The following is a 20,047-nucleotide window of genomic DNA, read 5'->3' on the forward strand; positions in this document are numbered from 1 at the left end:
CAAGTTGCCTGTGCAACATTTCATCTCAAAAAATTTGGGAGAAAACCCCAGAGGCAGTCAGTGGTGATCTCTTGATCTTCACTATGGTACTAAACAAACTTTTCTTTCGTAAAATAGTTTAATAATTTATTATATAATCATGTGTAGACATGTATTAAATATTAACACATGTAACACACATGAGGAAGATTTTAATTCATTTATAATTTCTCGATGCAGACACAATTGCTATCTGCATTTGAGGGTATAGTCTTTCAGGCCTTCTTTTCTGCACATGTCAACATATTTTTTCCTAAATTAATGGAATAATTTTCTTTGTATTTATTTCTTTCACCTAACAAAGTGTTACAACCGTATTTCCATATCATTAAGTAACTTTAGAGCACCACATTTAATGGTCGAATAACATTATGTTAATATGAATTTTGTAATTCGTTTTTATTTACTTGTTTCCTTGTTAACTGTGAGACCAATTTTCTGTATCTCTCCAAATGAATAGATTTAAAGTATTCAGGGAATTCCCAGTGTTTTTAAATTATGCAGTAAAACAAAAAGCATGGATAAATATAGGTGGGTTTACCTCCTAGAATAATGAAGTGATATTAGAATACTTCTGTAGATATTGGAAATAAAGTATTGCTTTCTTTTTGGTGTTTTTCTTTTTGCTTTATTTTTTTCTATGTTATGTATTTTCACAAGAACATTAAAAGAAAAATTTCGCTAAAGAAAAATATTTTACAGGTTTGACTGCAATCACACAAGAAAAATAAATGTAAGAAATAGTGTGTGGACATGCAAGGGCCAAATTAAAATCATTACTAACCTGGCAAAGATATAATGAAGTCTTATACAGATTAATTGCATCGCCAATTAATGAAGGATACAGTCCAAAAGTGTTTTAGCTAAATCTTCAGTACAGAGGCATATAGTGATTTAGCTTAGAAATAATGAGAAATCACGTTTTGCTAAGTTGTGGAAGGCGGAAAAAAGTGGGATACCAGATTTTTTAAAGTGATATTTTGCCAATGGGTATTTCATCAACTGGGATCTGTCTTTTCTCGTTGGGAATATTTTCACATTCGGGCTCAATTTTGTCAAGGCGCTTAGCACTGAACACAGTGCTCCTTAATCCACAAAGTCCTCTCCACCAGCCCAGGGATGAAATGGCACTTGTCGCTCCCCATCGTAGGGCATCACACAAATAGTGAACAGGGAAGGCTGTAATGCCAAAGGGCTTGAGAAGCTCTTACGCGGACGCTCGGACCTTATATTAGCTGTAGCACAGTGCTTTTATTTGTGCCAGTAAATATGTAACATATATGTTTAACGAGAGTTTATAAATGGGACAAAGATGTTTTACATTCTACGTCTACAGAGAAAGAGTGGGCGCATGGTTTATTATAAATTTTGGTTCAGAAATATCGCTTCTTCTCACTTATGTATGCAAGCTCTATGCACGCACATTTCTTTCTATATTTCCTATTAGCGGTTCTGAGAAAGCCATTTAAAAGCCTTCGTGTATGGTGTCACTCTGAGGCTGCCAAGTTTCACTTGATTTTTAAAAAGATCACAAATAGGATTAAGTTTCTATATTTATCCCATCCACATTTTCCTAGCTTCAACTTTTATCTTCCTCTGCACAGACACCAGATCCATCATTCTGACTTACTCTTCCCCTCCCCCCCCTTTTTTTTTTACCTCAAGGATCTTTAGAACAAGGGGGAAAAGGTGTTCTAAAAGGAGATAATAGAAAACATTTGATTATGTCTCGTTTCAAGACTGGTCCAGAAGTTCAAATGCAATTTCTGTATATTTAGTTAATTTAAATAAGGTGAACTATCAGTGGCAGATGCCATGCACTTTGTTAGATATCTACACGTTTTCGTTCTTCAGTAAAGCTCCATGCCCTTAAGATTAGATTTCCAGTCTTACTTCCACTGGTAAATAACTATTTGTTACTGGACAGGTCACTTACAACGTCTTAATATAAATTTCTTCATATGTGAACGTAATACATTAGAGAAAATTCGATTTTAATACTAAAATTATATGATCCTATTTTTTTTTAAAGATTTTATTTATTTATTTGACAGAGATATAGACAGCCAGCGAGAGAGGGAACACAAGCAGGGGAGTGGGAGAGGAAGAAGCAGGCTCATAGCTGAAGAGCCTGATGTGGGGCTCGACCCCATAACGTCGGGATCACGCCCTGAGCCGAAGGCAGGCGCTTTAACCGCTGTGCCACCCAGGCGCCCCTATATGATCCTATTTGAACATAATGTGTTGGTACATTTTATAAGTGTTATTCAAATATTAATATTATTTTGTAATCTTGTCTTAATAGCAATGCCACTTAATTTTATACATTATATACTTTGAAATAATATATTTTCAAGATATGTAGTGAAATATAGTTCACTCTACATTTTGTTTAATATTTATAAATATGCCTAGTACGGGCAATGAGATTAAATCTAACATGAGACACAGTATTAGTGTTTTTCCATATTGTAATATTATGCAGGTTTTCATCTGTACATTCACCTGACTGGAAAATATAACCAGGACTGGAGATATAGGGCAGAAATGCCACTGCTTGTTTCTCTAGGGCCCATTTCAGACAGACTAATTGATAGCATTTTTCCTTATTAGCCCAGACTGTGCCTGAATATTTCTCAGGCTGGAACTGCTGACAGCTGTCAACACTCTTCAATCAGAAGTAGACCATTATTTGAAACATTTTGCCTTCCCCTGAAATGTATGACCATTATAGACAATTTGGCATCTAGAAGAGTAAACAAAGCCATAATATTTCATAATTCAGACATACCTACTGCTACCATTTCACTCTGGTATTTTTATATTGAGGTTCAAATGAAAGGGTACTCCTTTCTGTTTTGTTATGATTTAGGATTGTAAAATAATGATAGTTTAACTTCTAATTTTAAATTTAATTGTAAAATAATTCAATCATATGCTTTATCTGAAAAAAAAATCTAACATATGGTAGAAGAATCACCCAGATTTAATGAGTGCTATTATTTGACATATTTACTTGAGATTGTTTAGAGGGAGAAAAATGAGACATATTTCTTTTTTTTTTTTTAAAGATTTATTTATTCGACAGAGATAGAGACAGCCAGCGAGAGAGGGAACACAAGCAGGGGGAGTGGGAGAGGAAGAAGAAGGCTCCCAGCAGAGGAGCCTGATGTGGGGCTCGATCCCATAATGCCAGGATCACGCCCTGAGCCGAAGGCAGACGTTAACCGCTGTGCCACCCAGGCGCCCCAATATTTCTAAACCTCAATATTTAAACCAGTTTTTCTTCCTACTAACATGGTAATTAACATAATAAATTTTGTGTATCATTTTTCTTTTCCTAGACTTACTTTACAGAATTTATGTATGACAGCAGTCTCATGTCGCATCATCTTATAATTCTGAAACACTTTAAAATTGGTATTATATGGTATCCTGATTGGAACTTTATTTTTCTATATATATTTTTCAAATTAACCCAATTTGTATTTGCCTCACAGTGGACAAATTTGAAAGTTTCTCTAGATATAAAGCAGTTAAAAAAAAAATAGCTGTCAGTTTATAGATTCAACTTATTTTTAAATATAGTACATTTGGCCAAACTATTCCTCAAGATGATTGTCCAAATTTTCAATTTCATCAGCATTGTATAGGGGTTCTGTTTTGTTTTGTTTTGAATTCTCATCAATAGCTGATATTAAACTATTTAATGATTTTTGTCCACCATATTGATTTTTTAAAATACAGAATATATTGTTATTTTTTTCTTGTTTTAATTTATAAATTTAAACACAAGCGAAGAATAAAATAATAGCTATGCCAATGCTCATGACCCAATTTCAAGTATTAATTATCAAGCCTTTGCCTCAGTGGTTACCTGAGCTCCTACTGTTTCTGAAATGTTTTTAAAAAAATTCTAGACATCATGTTATTTCCAACACCAACATGCTTCCGAATACATGACCAAAAGTAGGGTATGTTTTTATATAACCACAAAGAAACTTCTATAACTAACAAAATCCATGATGTTTTCTATCATCTCAAGATACTGAATTATCATATTGGATCTTCATAAATTCATAAAAAATGTAAATATAAAAATGGCTTTGTATAAATTAAATTCTAGACAATGTTCTTATTTTACACTTGTTCTTGTGTGTTTTAAATATCTTCTAATCTAGAACAGCATCTTCGCTAAAGCCCCTCACTTTTTTTCCGAGATGAATGAAAATATCATAATATAAAGTTGACACAAATGCGTTTACCCAACATTATAATTACACGTCACACCACTATTAGTGATAGTTTCCCATATTTATACAAAATAGCTTCCTCATTAAGACACTGAACTTGTTCTGAGTGTTTTCATTATATACTTGCTATCAAAAGGTATATTTTAGCAATTTCTAGATAACAGACATTATTTAAGTTCAGATATTCAACATAAGAATGAAGTTCTTCTGTAATTTTCACCTCATTTGAAGTTCTTCATGGCTTTCATTAAGTAATTATATAACAAAGAAAACATCTGCTTGAAGGAACACAGAGGCACTAGAGTATCCCCATTTATGATAATGTGTTCTTTCATAATTAGGTGTTTTTTAATGACTCTTTCTAAGAAGAGTCAAAGACCTAAAATATCTCTCAGTGGTTGTTCAAAAACATGTGGAGAAAATTTCAAAGTGAGATCATATTAAAAATTCCTAACAAAAACAGGGAGTCTGGCTTTTTGTTGATTATGTAGTATTAAACTACATTGTAGACCTAACAAAATTATTTTTCCTCAAGAGTCCCAAACAAACATCCAGTTCGGTTATTTGGAGGTGCTGGGACAGTGTAGTAAATGCAAAGCTATTCAATTTCCTATGAGGTTGAGAATTACCAGTCATTTCAAAGAGAGTTCGTATGATCAGTATCAGTTAAGTGGAAAGTTTTACATGTAAAATTCAGTAGTTGAAGCTTCTCTTTTAATATTTTGAAAATAGAAGATATCTTTTATATCCATCTTATATATTATAAACAGCCATTTTTACCTAGGGACTATATTTTTGTATTTATTTTCTAAAAATAGCATCATCTCTTTGTTAAGATGAAAAACATTTCTTTTCATATCTTTCATAATATTAAATGGTAAATATCTTGCATGGACTTTCTATTCACAGAGTATTTTATAACATCAGTATAACTGTTTATTAAATCCCCCAGGTTTCAAACTGAATTGTCATTTTGTCTATTTAATACCAGATCAAATACTGTAACTTGGGAAATTGGATTAGGAAACTTACTGCTATTTAGAAAAAATCAGAAATATCACATTTTCCCCCCTGGCTTGACTGTTGAGTTTTACCGAGATAGAATGGAAGATGTAAGCAGGTTAAATTAAAGGAAAAAAAAAATCCATCTCAATGTCAGCTGTCACTCAAGGAGATTGCAAGACCGACTTTTCAACCTTCGGGCAGATTTATGGCTACAGCTTATAATGGACAGTTCTTGAGTAGAAGTTTCTAATTATAGCATTCACATTATTGCCGAGCTACAAAATATAACTAGCTTAACTGGAAGATAAATTAAATGTATATTGTTGTTCCATTTTTATGAATGCAAAAGTTGTACCCTTACTTCAGCAATTATGCGAGAAAGTGTTATTTTTAAATGCAAAATTTTGTTTTGTTTCTTGTTCTTTAGGAATATGAAAGATACCTAAGACTTAAAAAGATTATAAAGGAACATACAGTTTTTGTTTGCAACTACTCGTTCCTCTGAAGAATACCAGTTGGAATCAAAAGAGCAGAATGAATTGTTGCTTATTTCTACCTTTTATGTTGGGGATTCCTCTGCTATGGCCTTGCTTTACAGCAATAGAAATCTCTACAACAGAGAAAGTTAAGCACCCAGCGGGTTCTCATCTCAGAGTGAAGCGTGGTTGGATGTGGAACCAGTTTTTTGTACCAGAGGAAATGAATAAGACTAATTATCACATTGGCCAGGTACTGATTTTATGAAAGTGTTACAGGAAGTAACATTATATAAATCTAAATGGATGGGTTAAAGAAGTTTTAAGGCATTTAATGAAATACACATTTTCTCAGTGGAACCCCTAGAAAGCTTCAGACATCAGCCTAATTAATTGTTTCAGATTTTCAAGCACCTAAAATATTTGCAAAACTTGAAGAAGAAACGCTCTGATTTTCAAATATCACTTTTGTCTCACATATGAAAATATTGCCCTCATTTATCAACATCTGGAAATCTGATGGTGTTATTTTTGGTAATGGATCAAAGCAACCACACTGAGAATAATAACGTTTACCAACAGTATTTAGCCTGATTTTCTACTATGCTCAGTAGGTGTTGATTTACCCATCATTAATTTTTCATGAAGCAGATTAATACCAAACCCTTTTACAGCTAAGTAGCTTCAAGAGCCTACACACTTCATTTGATTATGAAGTATAAAGAACAACTATTTTTATTTTCTCATAAGAATATATATATATATATTTTAAATTTCCTTAATGAGATAGAACATTCCTTATTTATGTTTTTGGTTTTTATTATTACTCAATTTTCTTTAAACAGAGGTATTTACAATACCATGTCCTTTTCTGTAAGGATCTTTCTCTAGATGAATGAACCGAAAAAGTTTAACTGCTAATTAACTGGCACTAAAATTTAATTGGGCCCAAAGGGTGAAGCACTCAAAATTCATTAACTCCCTTTTCCTAGCCCTTCCAGGAGAGCTGCAGTATTAACATGATGTCCAGATTCCGAAGCAGTTCATCTATCCCATCCAACAAATGTATATGTATATATTCAACCAAAGGCTCAGGTTAGGATCTTAGGCAAACAGATTTCAAACATTTGTGTATGTTCACTTGCCTGCTTTGAGTCACGTTTCACATCTCTTTATTCTCTAAGATGACTGCAGGTAAATCAGAGGCAGGATGGCACAAATGAAGTCCATAGTTAAGTGTCTGCTAGTTAAACTGAGTCTCTGTAGCCACATTTGCAGAGCACTATATGCTCTCCCATCAATGAGCGGGGTGACGGACTAACAGAGGCTGGTGACTTCTAGTGAATAAGGCTCTACAGGGAAGTGCATCAGTACAATCAGAGCAGAGACTACCTCCCCGGCTGACTGTCACATTTTCTAGTTTTTGTTTTTGTGCTCCGGGCACACCTCCTGTTGCCTCCTATCACATCATGATTGGTTTTGCCTATTTTTTTTTCATTCTGCAAAAATACTTACAAAAATATTCTAACAGATGTTTTCCCCTGAAACAATGTCATTAGTCTTAAATAACGTATAGATAACCGGTTTAAAAGAGAGTAATAATGAATATTTAGGTGTTGTAGTTAAATAGCTGGTAAAAATAAAATGTAGCTGATGTGTCCAGATGACTTTCTTTTTGAATGTTTGTTAACAGAGATTAAGTTTGGAAAGTACAATTAAGTAAAAAATTAAAGGCATATTGATTTGCCAAATCAATAGTAACTGCCTAATTGAAAATAATATTTTTGAATAGAAATACAGAAAATATCATAATACAGAATTCATGAAATTAAAATGTGTTTAACTTATGCATTTTGTGACATTGAGACTGATGTTTTCAAAAATAAGTAAATATATGTATATATGTATATATATATTTTTTACTTAAATCTGGGTCCTTAAAAATATCAAGCTCACTGATCCATGAAAATTATACTGTACATATGTACTTGGAATACATTTATTTATTATTAAATTTGATTTATCATCATTCTAATATTGAATCAAATTTTCAAACTGTATTGAAATGATATTTGAAAAACATAACCATACCTTACTTTCATTTGATATACTTATTGGAAAGGACATTTGTTTCCCTAGATTTCTTATTAGTAAGTCATGGAAACTTCATTTTTATCTTATGTGTAATGAAGAGCTATCAAATTAAAAGAGCTATAACTCTTTTATTATCTCTTTATTATTAAAGATTTTATTTATTTATGTGATGGAGAGACAGCCAGCGAGAGGGAACACAAGCAGGGGGAGTGGGAGAGGAAGAAGCAGCCTCCCAGCGGAGGAGCCCGATGTGGGGCTCGATCCCACAACACCGGGATCACGCCCTGAGCCGAAGGCAGATGCTTAACGACTGCACGACCCAGGCGCCCCATCTCTTTATTATTATTCCCAATCTTTTTCTTTCAATGAATAGCAGTGTTATTCAACACATTATTAAAATTAGTTGTTTTAGATATCTTCAGATATTCCACCCAATCACAGAGAAATGTATTAATTAGTCCATTGTACCTTGAGCTATCAAAAATGTTATGAATTTGTTTAAGATTGTATTTCTTTGGTTAGCTTTGTAAATTTTCAGAGAAGCTCTTACCTGTTGTCTAAATCATAAACCTATACAAAAACCATGACTCTGTGAAAGTTTTAAAAATTTTCAGTCTCTCTTTCTCTGTATAAATGATTATATCAATAATATATATATCACAATGTTATGAGGATTAATTGAGAAATCATATATAAAGCAACTTGTAGATTTTATGGCATGTTATAAATGCCAACAAGGATGGCTGAGGCTCTCATTATCTTCTCAACATGCTCCCTTATTTCCCTGTTAATATTTTCATATTTCCTTTGTGTTTTTAGCCTAGAGATAGAACATTACTGTTTATTATCTTCCTATCTGTTTCTAGGTCCCAATCTAATACAAATATTTGAGAGTATGGTTTTAGTGACCAAGAATGTAATCATAGAGTAAACATGAACCAACTTTGTTGTGCATAATTTATGAAAGGTACTTTGTTTTTCAATTATTGTAGTTTCTAATTAGAATAATCTATTTAGAGTAATAAAATTTATATAGTGATTTACGTTGAAATTTCAGACTCCTCTGCCTGATGATAGAATTTAATCTTAAAATTAATATTTCACCTGATTTAAAATACTATGGGAATTACATGCAGTTATTAACTTGGGGAAAAATTAACAGACATGAAAATAAAATCGTTAAAATTGATTTGTCCATTTAAAGATGTCTAGAAACTAAATTATTCCTCTTTGTACTTGCAGCTAAGATCTGATTTAGACAATGGAAACAACTCTTTCCAGTACAAGCTTTTGGGAGCTGGAGCTGGAAGTATTTTTGTCATTGATGAGAGAACAGGTGACATATATGCCATCCAGAAGCTTGATAGAGAGGAACGATCCCTCTACACTCTAAGAGCCCAGGTAATAGACAGCACTACTGGAAGGGCTGTGGAACCTGAGTCTGAGTTTGTCATCAGAGTTTCGGATATCAATGACAATGAACCAAAATTCCTAGATGAACCTTATGAGGCCATTGTACCAGAGATGTCTCCAGAAGGTATTGCATATTAATTTACATCAAAGATATATTAACAATGACAAAAGATTTAAAACTTTGAACTTATGTTTTGGAAGTGAATTATTTAAAGTTCAACACTTGTACTTCCTTCTACAAACATGTTGAGTAAAATATTTTAAAAAATAGAGGATCACTTAAATTTTGTAAACAGTGGTACTATATATTAATACGTTATTTGTCTTGTTAAAATATCTCAGTCTTCAAGGCAATAAAAAAAAAAGGTTAAACATGTATTTTTTAGGGATGCCTGGGTGGCTCAGTTGGTTAAGCATCTGCCTTTGGCTCAGGTCATGGTCCCAGGGTCCTGGGGTCCAGTCCCTCATTGGGCTCCCTGCTCAGCGGGGAGCCTGCTTCTCCCTCTCCCTCTGCCTGCCACTTCCCTTGCTCATGCTCTCTCTCTCCCTCTTTCTCTCTCTCTCTGACAAATAAATAAATAAATAAATCTAAAAAACAAAAACAAAAAAATGTATGTTTTACTGATTTTTAAAATTCTTTAGCTTATTCGCTTACTAGTTTCTCCATTATAAAAATGCATTTTCCAAAACAAGATATAATTTTGTATCTTACAAAGGCACATAAGGTCATCCTGAAAAATATGCATGTTTAAGTAGTAGAGGGCAATTTATAAGACACAAATACTATATGCATCAAAATCATGGAACATAAAGACAAAAACCAAAGTGGTTGAACAGCTGTGTGCAACTGTATTTATTTTCAAAGTTCCTTTCAATTCCAATGTTATTTTTATAAATATTTTAAATATAATGCATGCAGAAGCAAGTGCTTTCCATAAGATATAAGAACTGAATGCATTGAAAATCAGAAATGTCTTTCTAAAAGGAGGAAATTATGGTGTGGCTATGCAAAATTTGTTCATTCATTGAGTCAGAAAATTTTGATAGCACAATATATAGTAAAATTAAGTGCATAAAATTTACTTAAGTGTGATAAATTCTATTCCATAATGGTCATTTTAAATTATGCTAACATACTTTAAAATTGCTTTACCTAAACATTTGATTTATTAGCCACCAAATCTAAAATTATATATTCTATTGTGTATTTTCCTGATTCTTGTTTTTTAACATTCTAGGAAGCAATTTAAAGACTTCTTTCTACATGTTTTGAGAACATAGGTCTTTATAGCATAAACAAACTTAGCTGTGAATGTATATCAGGACCAGTTATCATTAGATGTAAATGACACATTTTTATTGTTCTATTTGGTAGCTGGGCAGAATTCTTCCCACTCCATCCTGCTCCTCATTCACTTTCTCCTCCTACTCCTCTTCTTTCTTAAACAGCTTACGTTATGGACCTAACATTTAAAGAAAATTTTTTGAAATGTAATTTTGGAGGTAATTGCTAATATGAAACTTATGTTTTAGTTATATCACACAAACAGTAACTATTTTTAAATAAGGTGATGTTTGATACTGTATGTATGAAAGTGTTAATTATGGGTGAGGTATGATGATGATTGACTGGAGGAAGTGGGGACATTTTAGGAGATGATATTTGAAGTTGATTACGAAGAGTCCAATCATGTCATGTTCTAGGAAAATATTCCCATACAGTATGGTGAGGATTGCATATATTAATTATTAATGTGGGAGTTATTGTCATATAGCAAGCATGTAGGCATGGCTGTGGATGAGATCCCTTGGCAGAGAATGTAGGCAGAAAAGAGAAAAGCATACAGGGTGAGTTGACTGTTAAGCAAAAGGGGGTTGACTGCTAATTTATAATGATTGAGATTGGCCAGTGACATAGGAAAAGAGAAAGACATGAGAAGGGATTTTGAAAAGGAAGAGGTCCTCCAACTGTGTGAAATGCTGCTGTGAGGTTGAATAAAATCAAGAAAGTGTAGTGACTTTTGATTTGGGAAGTTGAAGGCTCCTAGTGATTTTGGTAAGAGGAATTCAGTTGAATTTATGTGACTGTGATATTTTAGAGATTATTCTGTTGCATGAATGGATGGAAAAGAGGGGGTTATAGTGAATTTAGCCAACTTTAAAAGATATTATAATATAGGGAGAAAATAGAGATGTGGGGCATTAGAGATAAAGGTAAAGAGGATTTTTTTGCTGTTATCATTATTTAATCATTTATTAAGATGGGAAAGTTAAAAGCACAGTCATATACAATAGGCAATGATCCAAAAGACTATTTTTGAAGAAAATTAGGGGGCTATCTATAACTGCTGGAAAACTGTTCTTGAGAAAGGAAAGACCCATGGAATCTAGATCAATAGTAGAGGAGACAGATTCAGATAGGTTAACACTTTGGTTGATAATAAACCAGTTAATAAGTGATTATTTCTGTCCATTAGGTATGAGACAAAGGCAATAACTGAGAGCAAAGGGGTGGATTTTTAGATTTAGAAGAGGAGGTACTCTATCATGTAGAGTTGGAGAGTTGACCCACAAGCGTATTGCAGTATGTGCAATACAGTCTTTGCATCATGGCATCAAGTGTAGCCACAAGACTGTTGTTGATTCAACAGAGATCACAAAATATTGTTTTGTTCTGTATGGTATTTGACTAGCACAGATCTCTTTGCTTTGCAGTTATATATTAACCTAGTTAATCTGTGTAATTATGTACATTGTGTGGGAGTGCCAGTCCGAGTTCAGGCCTTGTATGGAATCGTACTAAAATCAATAGGATTTTTTATTCCTTTCCGTGGGAGGAAGTGGCCAACAGAACAATAGTCAGCTGTTACCAGAAGTGTTATCTTATATGGAGATAGAAGAATATCCCCATTGTTCTGTCAACTAGGTATAGATGGTTTCCATCCGAAGCATTCCTTTAATTGACTTTGCTTTGAAAAAATCAATTATATGTGATTTTTCTGTTTTCCCCATCTCAATATTTAAGTAATGAATAATATGAATTATTTTACCTGAATATTTACTTAGTGCTCATGTTCTTTCCATATCATTGCCCTTTTGTAGGTTCATGGGTGTTAATCTTGCTTGCAAATACCATACCCACCTATCTTATCCTTTACAAAGCAACAAATGCAAACATTTTATTCTCTGTTATCTTAAATATTATGCATTGTATTGTAGTCAGCTATCAATTATTATATTTGAATCTGTACTTTGCATGTAGAATTTTGTAGAGTACTGAAAAGAATCTCCATTTGAGGATGTCATCAGAAGAGAAAACCAAGAAAACTATGAACTACTTGTTGCTTATTAAACACATATTTATTTACAAGTAACAGTGGGCTTTTACTGATTGCATTTATATTTAAAATGCAATTACTTCCAAAACTAGAAATACCAAATAGAATTGAGATAAAACATTGTTTTTCCACTTGTTGGTCTGGAATTACAAAATTATTATCTCTCTTCCACACAAAAATATAAGGTCTGTTAGGCTAGGAATCACACAGTACCTGAAGTTTGTGATGATTGAGTCAAAGAATGAGTGCCTGGATGTGTGAAAAGCTATGTAAGTAATTAGATGAGGTTTTGGAGATGAACGGAGGATACTGGTGGATATAAAATTCAGGGAGGCTCTGTGGGTGTGAGTTGAGGCACATAGTGACCTAAAGTGCTTCAGGCTGTCTCGGAATAGTGATTCCTCAATTATAAAATTTCCCAGTGCAGAACTTCTAGAAATATTTAAATTTCTAGAAACATATAACCTACTGAGACTGAATCATGAAGAAACAGAAAATCAGAGCAGACAGATTACTAGTAAGATTGAATCACTAACTAAAAACATCCAAACAAAAAAAGTCCAGGACCAGTTGGCTTCACTGGTAAGTTCTACCAAACATTTAAAAGAAGGATTAATACCAATCCTTCTCAAACTCTTCCAAAAATTTGAAGAGGATGGAACACTCCCAAACTTAATTTTACAAGGTTGGCATTACCCTGATACCAAAACCAGAGAAGGACACCACAAGAAAACTACAGGTCAATAACTCTAGTGAACACAGATGCAAAAATTGTCAACAAAATTTTAGCAAGCCCAATTCAGCAGCACATTAAAAAGATCATATACCATGATCAGGTGGGATTTAGCTCCAGGATGCAAGGGTGGTTCAACAAGAGCAAATAAAACATGATATACGACTTTAATCAAATAAGGTATAAAGATATATAATCTCAATAGATACAGAAGAAAATATTTGACAAAATTCAGTATCTTTCAGAATGAAAGCTCTCAACAAGTCAGCAATCCCACATCTGGGTATATATGAAAGGAAATGAAATCACTATCTTGAAGAGATAGCTGCACTTCTGTGTGCATTGGAGCATTATTTGCAATAGATAAGACATGGAAACAACTTAAATGTTCATCATGGATAAATAGATAAAGAAAATTTAGTATACACACACAATGGCATATTATTCAACATAAAAAAGCATGAAATACTGCCATTGATGACACATGGATGGACCTTGAGGGCATTAAGCTAAATGAAATAATTAAGACAGAGAAAAACAAATACTGTAAAATTTCAGTTATATAATTGGACTCTAAAAAAGTTTAACTCGTAGAAACAGAGTAAAGTGGTGGTAGCCTGGGACTGGGAGGTGGGAAAATGATGAAATGTTGGTCAAAGGGAACAAAATTTTAGTTATAAGATGATTCAGGTCTGGGGATAAAATATTTGGTATGGTATTCTTAACATTACTGTATTACATATTGGAAAGTTACTAAGACAGTAGATTTTAACTGTTCTTACCACAAGAAGGTAAAATTATAATTATATGAGGTGATGGAGGTGTTAACAAACCTTATTGTGATAATCATTTCTCAATATATTTGTGTATATCAGCTATCACATTGTACACCTTAAACTTACACGACGCTGTGTATCAGTTGTATCTCAATAAAGCTTGGAGGAAAAAAAACTCACTTTAATAGTATTTACCATCAAAATAACAAGTCACCCATTATAAAAAAAGAGATTGAATTCAGTTTATGTAAAACACGTGCAAATTGAGATGTCACTTTTTGAATTCATAAATTTAATAAGCATCAACACTTAGCAGCGATTTCTCTGAAAAATAAAAATCCTTATTTCTTAAAATGCATCAAATTTGAAAATTATAGTCTATAATATGTCTTTGGACATGTGACTTGAAGGTGACTGAGTTTGGGATGGATTACTCTTTGTATTTTCTCTGAACATATTGTTTGCTTTCTTAAACACAGTCTATTTATTTGACTTAAATTCTCTCACATTATGAAAAATAGAGATGTCAAAAATACAACACAAGAATAATAAGAATGACCTAATTTTCAGATGATGATAGAAAAAAAAATTTGAAGAATATTTTGTACGTTTAAGGTGACAAGTGGGAAAATGTCATCTGTTTCTTGAGTTTTGCTTGGAGGTTCTAGGTTGTAAAATAATTGCTTCTCAAATATAAACGCAGGAGGTATGGGCCAATTAGTCTCTGTAAATAAATAATGATCCTCAAACTAATAAAATAAGTGCCCAGTGTGAAAGAATGAGCAGATCCACAGATTAAAACCTTATTTCTGTCATGAATTTGATTTCAGAAAATTATAATTTTACTAAATTATCTAAAATTTTGTATCCATTTTAGTGTCACAAAAATCAGACACAGAGTGTAAGTCAAAATAATATTATTTAATTTGGGCTTCTTTAAGCTTGACCATAACACAATTCAACATCCTCTCAATAAATTTGCTTCAGCATCATCAAAGTGTACTTGTACTAAAACTGCATGTAAAAATAGCCAGTCTATTCCACAATTTATAACTTCATTCTAAGAAAAGCCTGTTTAATATTTTACCACTGACCTTAACACACAAAAAATTACATACTAAAATAAATGAGTCATTTTGAAACCTACAGTTCAGATCTTGGCATTCAAACATGTATTAAACCAGGACACACTGTTTATTTAGTATTCTATATGAATGGAAGCTTTACATACAAAATGTCCTTGTCACAGGTTGCTGACTTCTCTATTGCCTGCAGGATATCTAAATTAGTCTGCATATCAAAATTTATCACTCTTTTACATTTTTATGGATGCCTCCCATAATCACTAGAAAGAAGATAAAGCATTTGGTGTGAAATATGAGATATCATTTAATAAAGTTTTGTTACTAATATTAAACTTAACATTTAAGTGAGAATCATTCAGTCCTCTGTAATACTTCTGGTTAGTACTAAAATCCATATAAATCAGTATTGATGGAATTACACTATTCTTACATTAGGTTTTACTCTTGATGTGAGAATATGTCTAATGTGTTGGGAAATCACATTATTCATGCTGTCAATAATGCTTTTGAGCTTCAAAAATTTAACAGTGCCACAGTATAGTTTACATGTGGTTTCTCATATGCAATAAATATTTTATCTTACACTAATATACCATTATCTTACTATAATTTTGTAGCTTGTGTCATAACAAATGAAGTATATCGGCAAACTGCAGTTCCCAGTTCCCATGGTTTAGACTTCTAAACTATGATTTTCCTCTCAAGAATTTGGTACAAGTTTACATCCTGTGTTACTTACATAATAATAAGTTTTTGTCATATAGTATTGCTGACAAAATGGGTGAAGTCAAATATTGTCTTAAACTTTTCATAAAGTCCTTTTCCAAAAAATAGCTTTGAAAATTTAGAATCTACCTAAAAAGACAAAACTGATTTTAAATTTCCATTTATGTAGCAGTAATATAGGCAAGTAATATCAACCATCAATGTAATAATAGAAGCCAGAGTTATTATATTAAATGTTACATTTGTATGTTTATTATTGGAACAAGTAAACTGAGGAATTCCTCTTATTAAAACATGATTCTAAAGGGCTCCTGACTGACTCAGTCGGTAGAGCATGCAACTCTTATCTCCAGGTTGTGAGTTTGAGCCCCCATGTTGGGTGTAGACATTACTTAAAAATAAAATCTTTTAAAAAAACCCATGATTCTAAGAGAGTAATATTTTGTGAACTTTTGTTCATTAATAGAATAGATACAAATTGATTTAAGAGGATCTTTAGACTGCAAGAGTCTGATCTCTCTTCATTTCCACACAATATAGCCATCTCTGGTCAAGCTATAATGACTCAACTCAGAGATGCATGCTGACACCAAAAGGCATTCTAGAAGATGATGCCCTATTTTGGGTACGTGCCCTAGCAACTGACTTTTTAATAGATACAGCAGATAAAGAGTGGCCAGTTCAAGTAGGATGGCTTATTGCCAAGGATGTGAGATTGCCGTTGAAAGACACTGACTTGGGGGCGCCTGGGTAGCACAGCGGTTAAGTGCCTGCCTTCGGCTCAGGGCGTGATCCCGGCGTTCTGGGATCGAGCCCCACATCAGGCTCCTCTGCTGGGAGCCTGCTCTTCCTCTCCCACTCCCCCTGCTTGTGTTCCCTTTCTCGCTGGCTGTCTCTATCTCTGTCAAATAAATAAATAAAATCTTAAAAAAAAAAAAAAAAGAAAAGAAAGACACTGACTTGGTCAGTACAGTACCAGCATGTCATGTGTGTTCTAAACACTGCCCAAGGCAACTGCCAAAGGTGTCTGGAGCCACCCAATGGAGTTTCCAGTTGTTGACAGGTTGGCAAATTGATTATATTGGCCCCCTCTCTCTGAGTGAGAATTTTAAACATGCCTGGTTTTGTGTGGAAACAATGCTTTCCCTTGTCATTGTGTGAACCAGGCTGCCACTATGAGGGAATTAGAGAACCTGAGTGCTGTGAATGGATAGATTATGATCAAGGGTTTCACTTCAAAGGTGATAATATGCAAGACCGGACACAAGAACATGATTTTGAATGGCTTCTCCATCTCCTGGGTAATGTACAAGAGGCAGGGTTGGTAAAAAGAAAAAAATGAAACATAAAGCAGGAGATTAAATTACTAACAAGTAAAACCACCTTGGCCAAATGGACTAAAGTACTGTCCCAGGCTTTTATAGATTTGAATGATCAAGCAGTAGAGTTTGTTGCCCCATATTGCCAGACTGGGGAACCCTGCTGAGGCAACAGTACCCTAAAGGTATGGAAGTCAGGAGAAACCACCATTGCCCCAAATCTGCACTTCAAATTAACAAGCTATGCCTCTGAGAACGCCAAGCCCCATCATGCCTGGGAAGAGAGTTATTTACCAGAATTTGCAATGAGATGTCCCACCAGGATGGGTTATTTACTTCGCACCTCTGGGTGAATGGAAACTCTTTGCTCCTCACTGGGATCCCATTGTCCTGGTGCAGCTGGACCTGTTGAAACAGAATATCCCTGGAATAGAACACATACCATTAAAAGAAAGAAGGTGTTTGGGTCCTGGTCTGGCATATCCCACCCCCAGTTCATCTCCTTATACCTGGTAGTGCTGCCTGGACCAGCTAACATGTGATATGCACAGCCAGGTCAACTTCCTAAAGCTACCGGCCTCCCTCTCCTCAAGGCCAGGTGGGCATATTGTTTCCTGCTAGTTTAAGCAGGAAGTTATGACACATAGAAGCCCTTACTAAATTCACCCAGCAACTTGAATGATAGCAAGCAAAGTCTGCCCTTAGTTGAACACTGGAATGTCTCTGATGATAAAAGCTGCCCTCTAAAGTAAAACAGCCTTGGACGCTTACAGCCTCACAAGGAGGCGCCTGTGCCATTATTCAAACAAATGTTACATGTTCATACCTCGTGACTCTGTTAATGTGTCATCTTTATTAAATCACATGAAGATAGAAGTGATCTGACCCCCAGCTTAGAGGACTTAGTAAATGAGTGGTTCAGGTCATGAGATTCTTGGTGGAAACAGTTGTCACTGATTTGGGAATTATTTTCTTAATCTGTCTTTTTCTTTTATGTGCCAGTATTAACTGCCTTCAGGGCAGCCAGATATCTGCCAGATGAGCCACTTCCATGCTAGCGATGCCCCTTGCTGATGGCTTAGGGCACATTACGGAAGAGAGGAGCATGTAAGATTGTAAGAACAGGTCAAGAGGTTGTGAAACATTGGGGGAGATCTTTGAGAGAATGTGACTGCCAGTTGACCTGCGTGCTGGGCCTGGGAAATTAGAGGCTCCTCAGCCCCTCTCCTGTCCTTGGAATCTGGGTTCCACTAGGCTGGTTCCTCTCCCAGAAGCTGCCCCAAGCACCCAGACTTGAGATAGAAATGTGGTATTGAGACTCTCTGTATGGTATATATGACTGAAGCTACGTAGGGCCTCTATAACTTTCAAGACTTGGTGGACAGATCCAAAAACTACTGGTCTTAGAGCCACCCAAAGCAAGCCTCATGAATAAGTTCTCTTGCTCAATACAACTACCACCTACCAATCTAGAGTGGGCTGTCCCTTTCTTTGGTTTCCTCCTGTCCTGCTTGTGAGGGGCCGGTTTCAGATTACAGCCAGGAAGATCAGGAAGATTTTGTGAACTAATAGTGATCAGATCTCCAGTTTGACCCAGGACAGCCCTGCTTAATCCTATTTTTAGGGGAGCATTTTGTCCAGAAAGCATTTGGCCCTGATTTTGTATATTTTTAAATATTATTAGTAGGTGCATTATAACAAGCCAGAGTGAGTTTGGAGGACATCTGCTTTGTACTTGTGGCTCTCCATGGGTTGTGAGAAATAGTGTAATAGTGGAGACATACGGGCATTGAGTAAAATGTCTCCTTTTAAGACATGATTAAATCTGAAAGAGAGCTAGTGATAACCCAAGCTCTTTTCATAAAAACAAAATTAAGAAACTGATTAAATAATGCAAATACATGTAAAAAATATCTATCTGGTGATGTATTTAATATTAAAATAATCTATATAAAGCCATTTTCATTAATGCACATATATATCATTTGTCCTTTAGAAATAACTTTATTACTAGCATAATTTAAAGAAACTTTAATTTTGATCCACCAATGTTGTTAAACCAACTTTGTCAGTTTTACTGAGAGCACAATAAAATGTTGATGAAATGAGTGAAGAGGCTAAACAGGTTGGTTCATATGTGAGGCATGCACCATGTTTCATTCACTGATTGAGTAATGCACCATTAAGGATAACATTCTACTGAATGCCGTTTCAGTAGAGTAAGAGCAACCAGTCCAGGCTGGGAAAAAGGGACAAATGAGTATGTCTAATAAACAAAAACAGGGATTTGGCATTGAGACAAATACCAGGTTTATCAATCACCCAATCCTGATTAAGAAGTGTTGGCATTTGTCTTTTTTCCCTGACGTTATACAAAAAATTTCCTATTTTTATGGAAGTTTCATCATTCTGTTATATTCGTGTTGTGTACCTTTCACATTTATAGCTACAATTTATTTTAAACTGATTTTTTCAAACGTGCCAATTTCTAGATCAAAAAAGAAATAACTGATGGATGTGCAGATGGATGGAGATATCCAATTGACCCTGCAACGTTTATTGAAATGATTCCCCATTGCTCACCTGTGCCACCATTGCATGAATGAGTTCTCCACATATATATGATTTGGGTTCTGAATCTCTAATCAGTTGTATCATCTTTTGTTGCTCCTGGGGCTAATGCTATATGGCCTTTATTGCTGTGATTGTGTCCTAAGCCTTGCTGTATGTTAGTGCAACTCCTCCAGATGTTTTTCATCAAAATCATCTTGGCCATGCTTGGTCCTTTGC

General features: G+C 34.3%; 1 protein-coding gene across 1 annotated transcript in view; it reads left to right on the forward strand.

Annotated features, from left to right (window-relative positions):
* Positions 1-20,047, forward strand: part of CDH19 (cadherin 19) — a 90,665-nt gene that overhangs the window by 16,339 nt on the left and 54,279 nt on the right. The window contains exons 2-3 of the mRNA XM_045790244.2: positions 5,725-6,026; positions 9,110-9,404. Coding sequence (XP_045646200.1) covers positions 5,832-6,026; positions 9,110-9,404 — 490 coding nt within the window. The 5' untranslated portion in view covers positions 5,725-5,831. The remainder of the gene's footprint in view (positions 1-5,724; positions 6,027-9,109; positions 9,405-20,047) is intronic.

Source organism: Ursus americanus, chromosome 19 (genome assembly GCF_024610735.1).
Source record: "Ursus americanus isolate L20-20 chromosome 19, mUrsAme1.1.p, whole genome shotgun sequence".
Lineage (NCBI taxonomy): Eukaryota > Metazoa > Chordata > Mammalia > Carnivora > Ursidae > Ursus > Ursus americanus.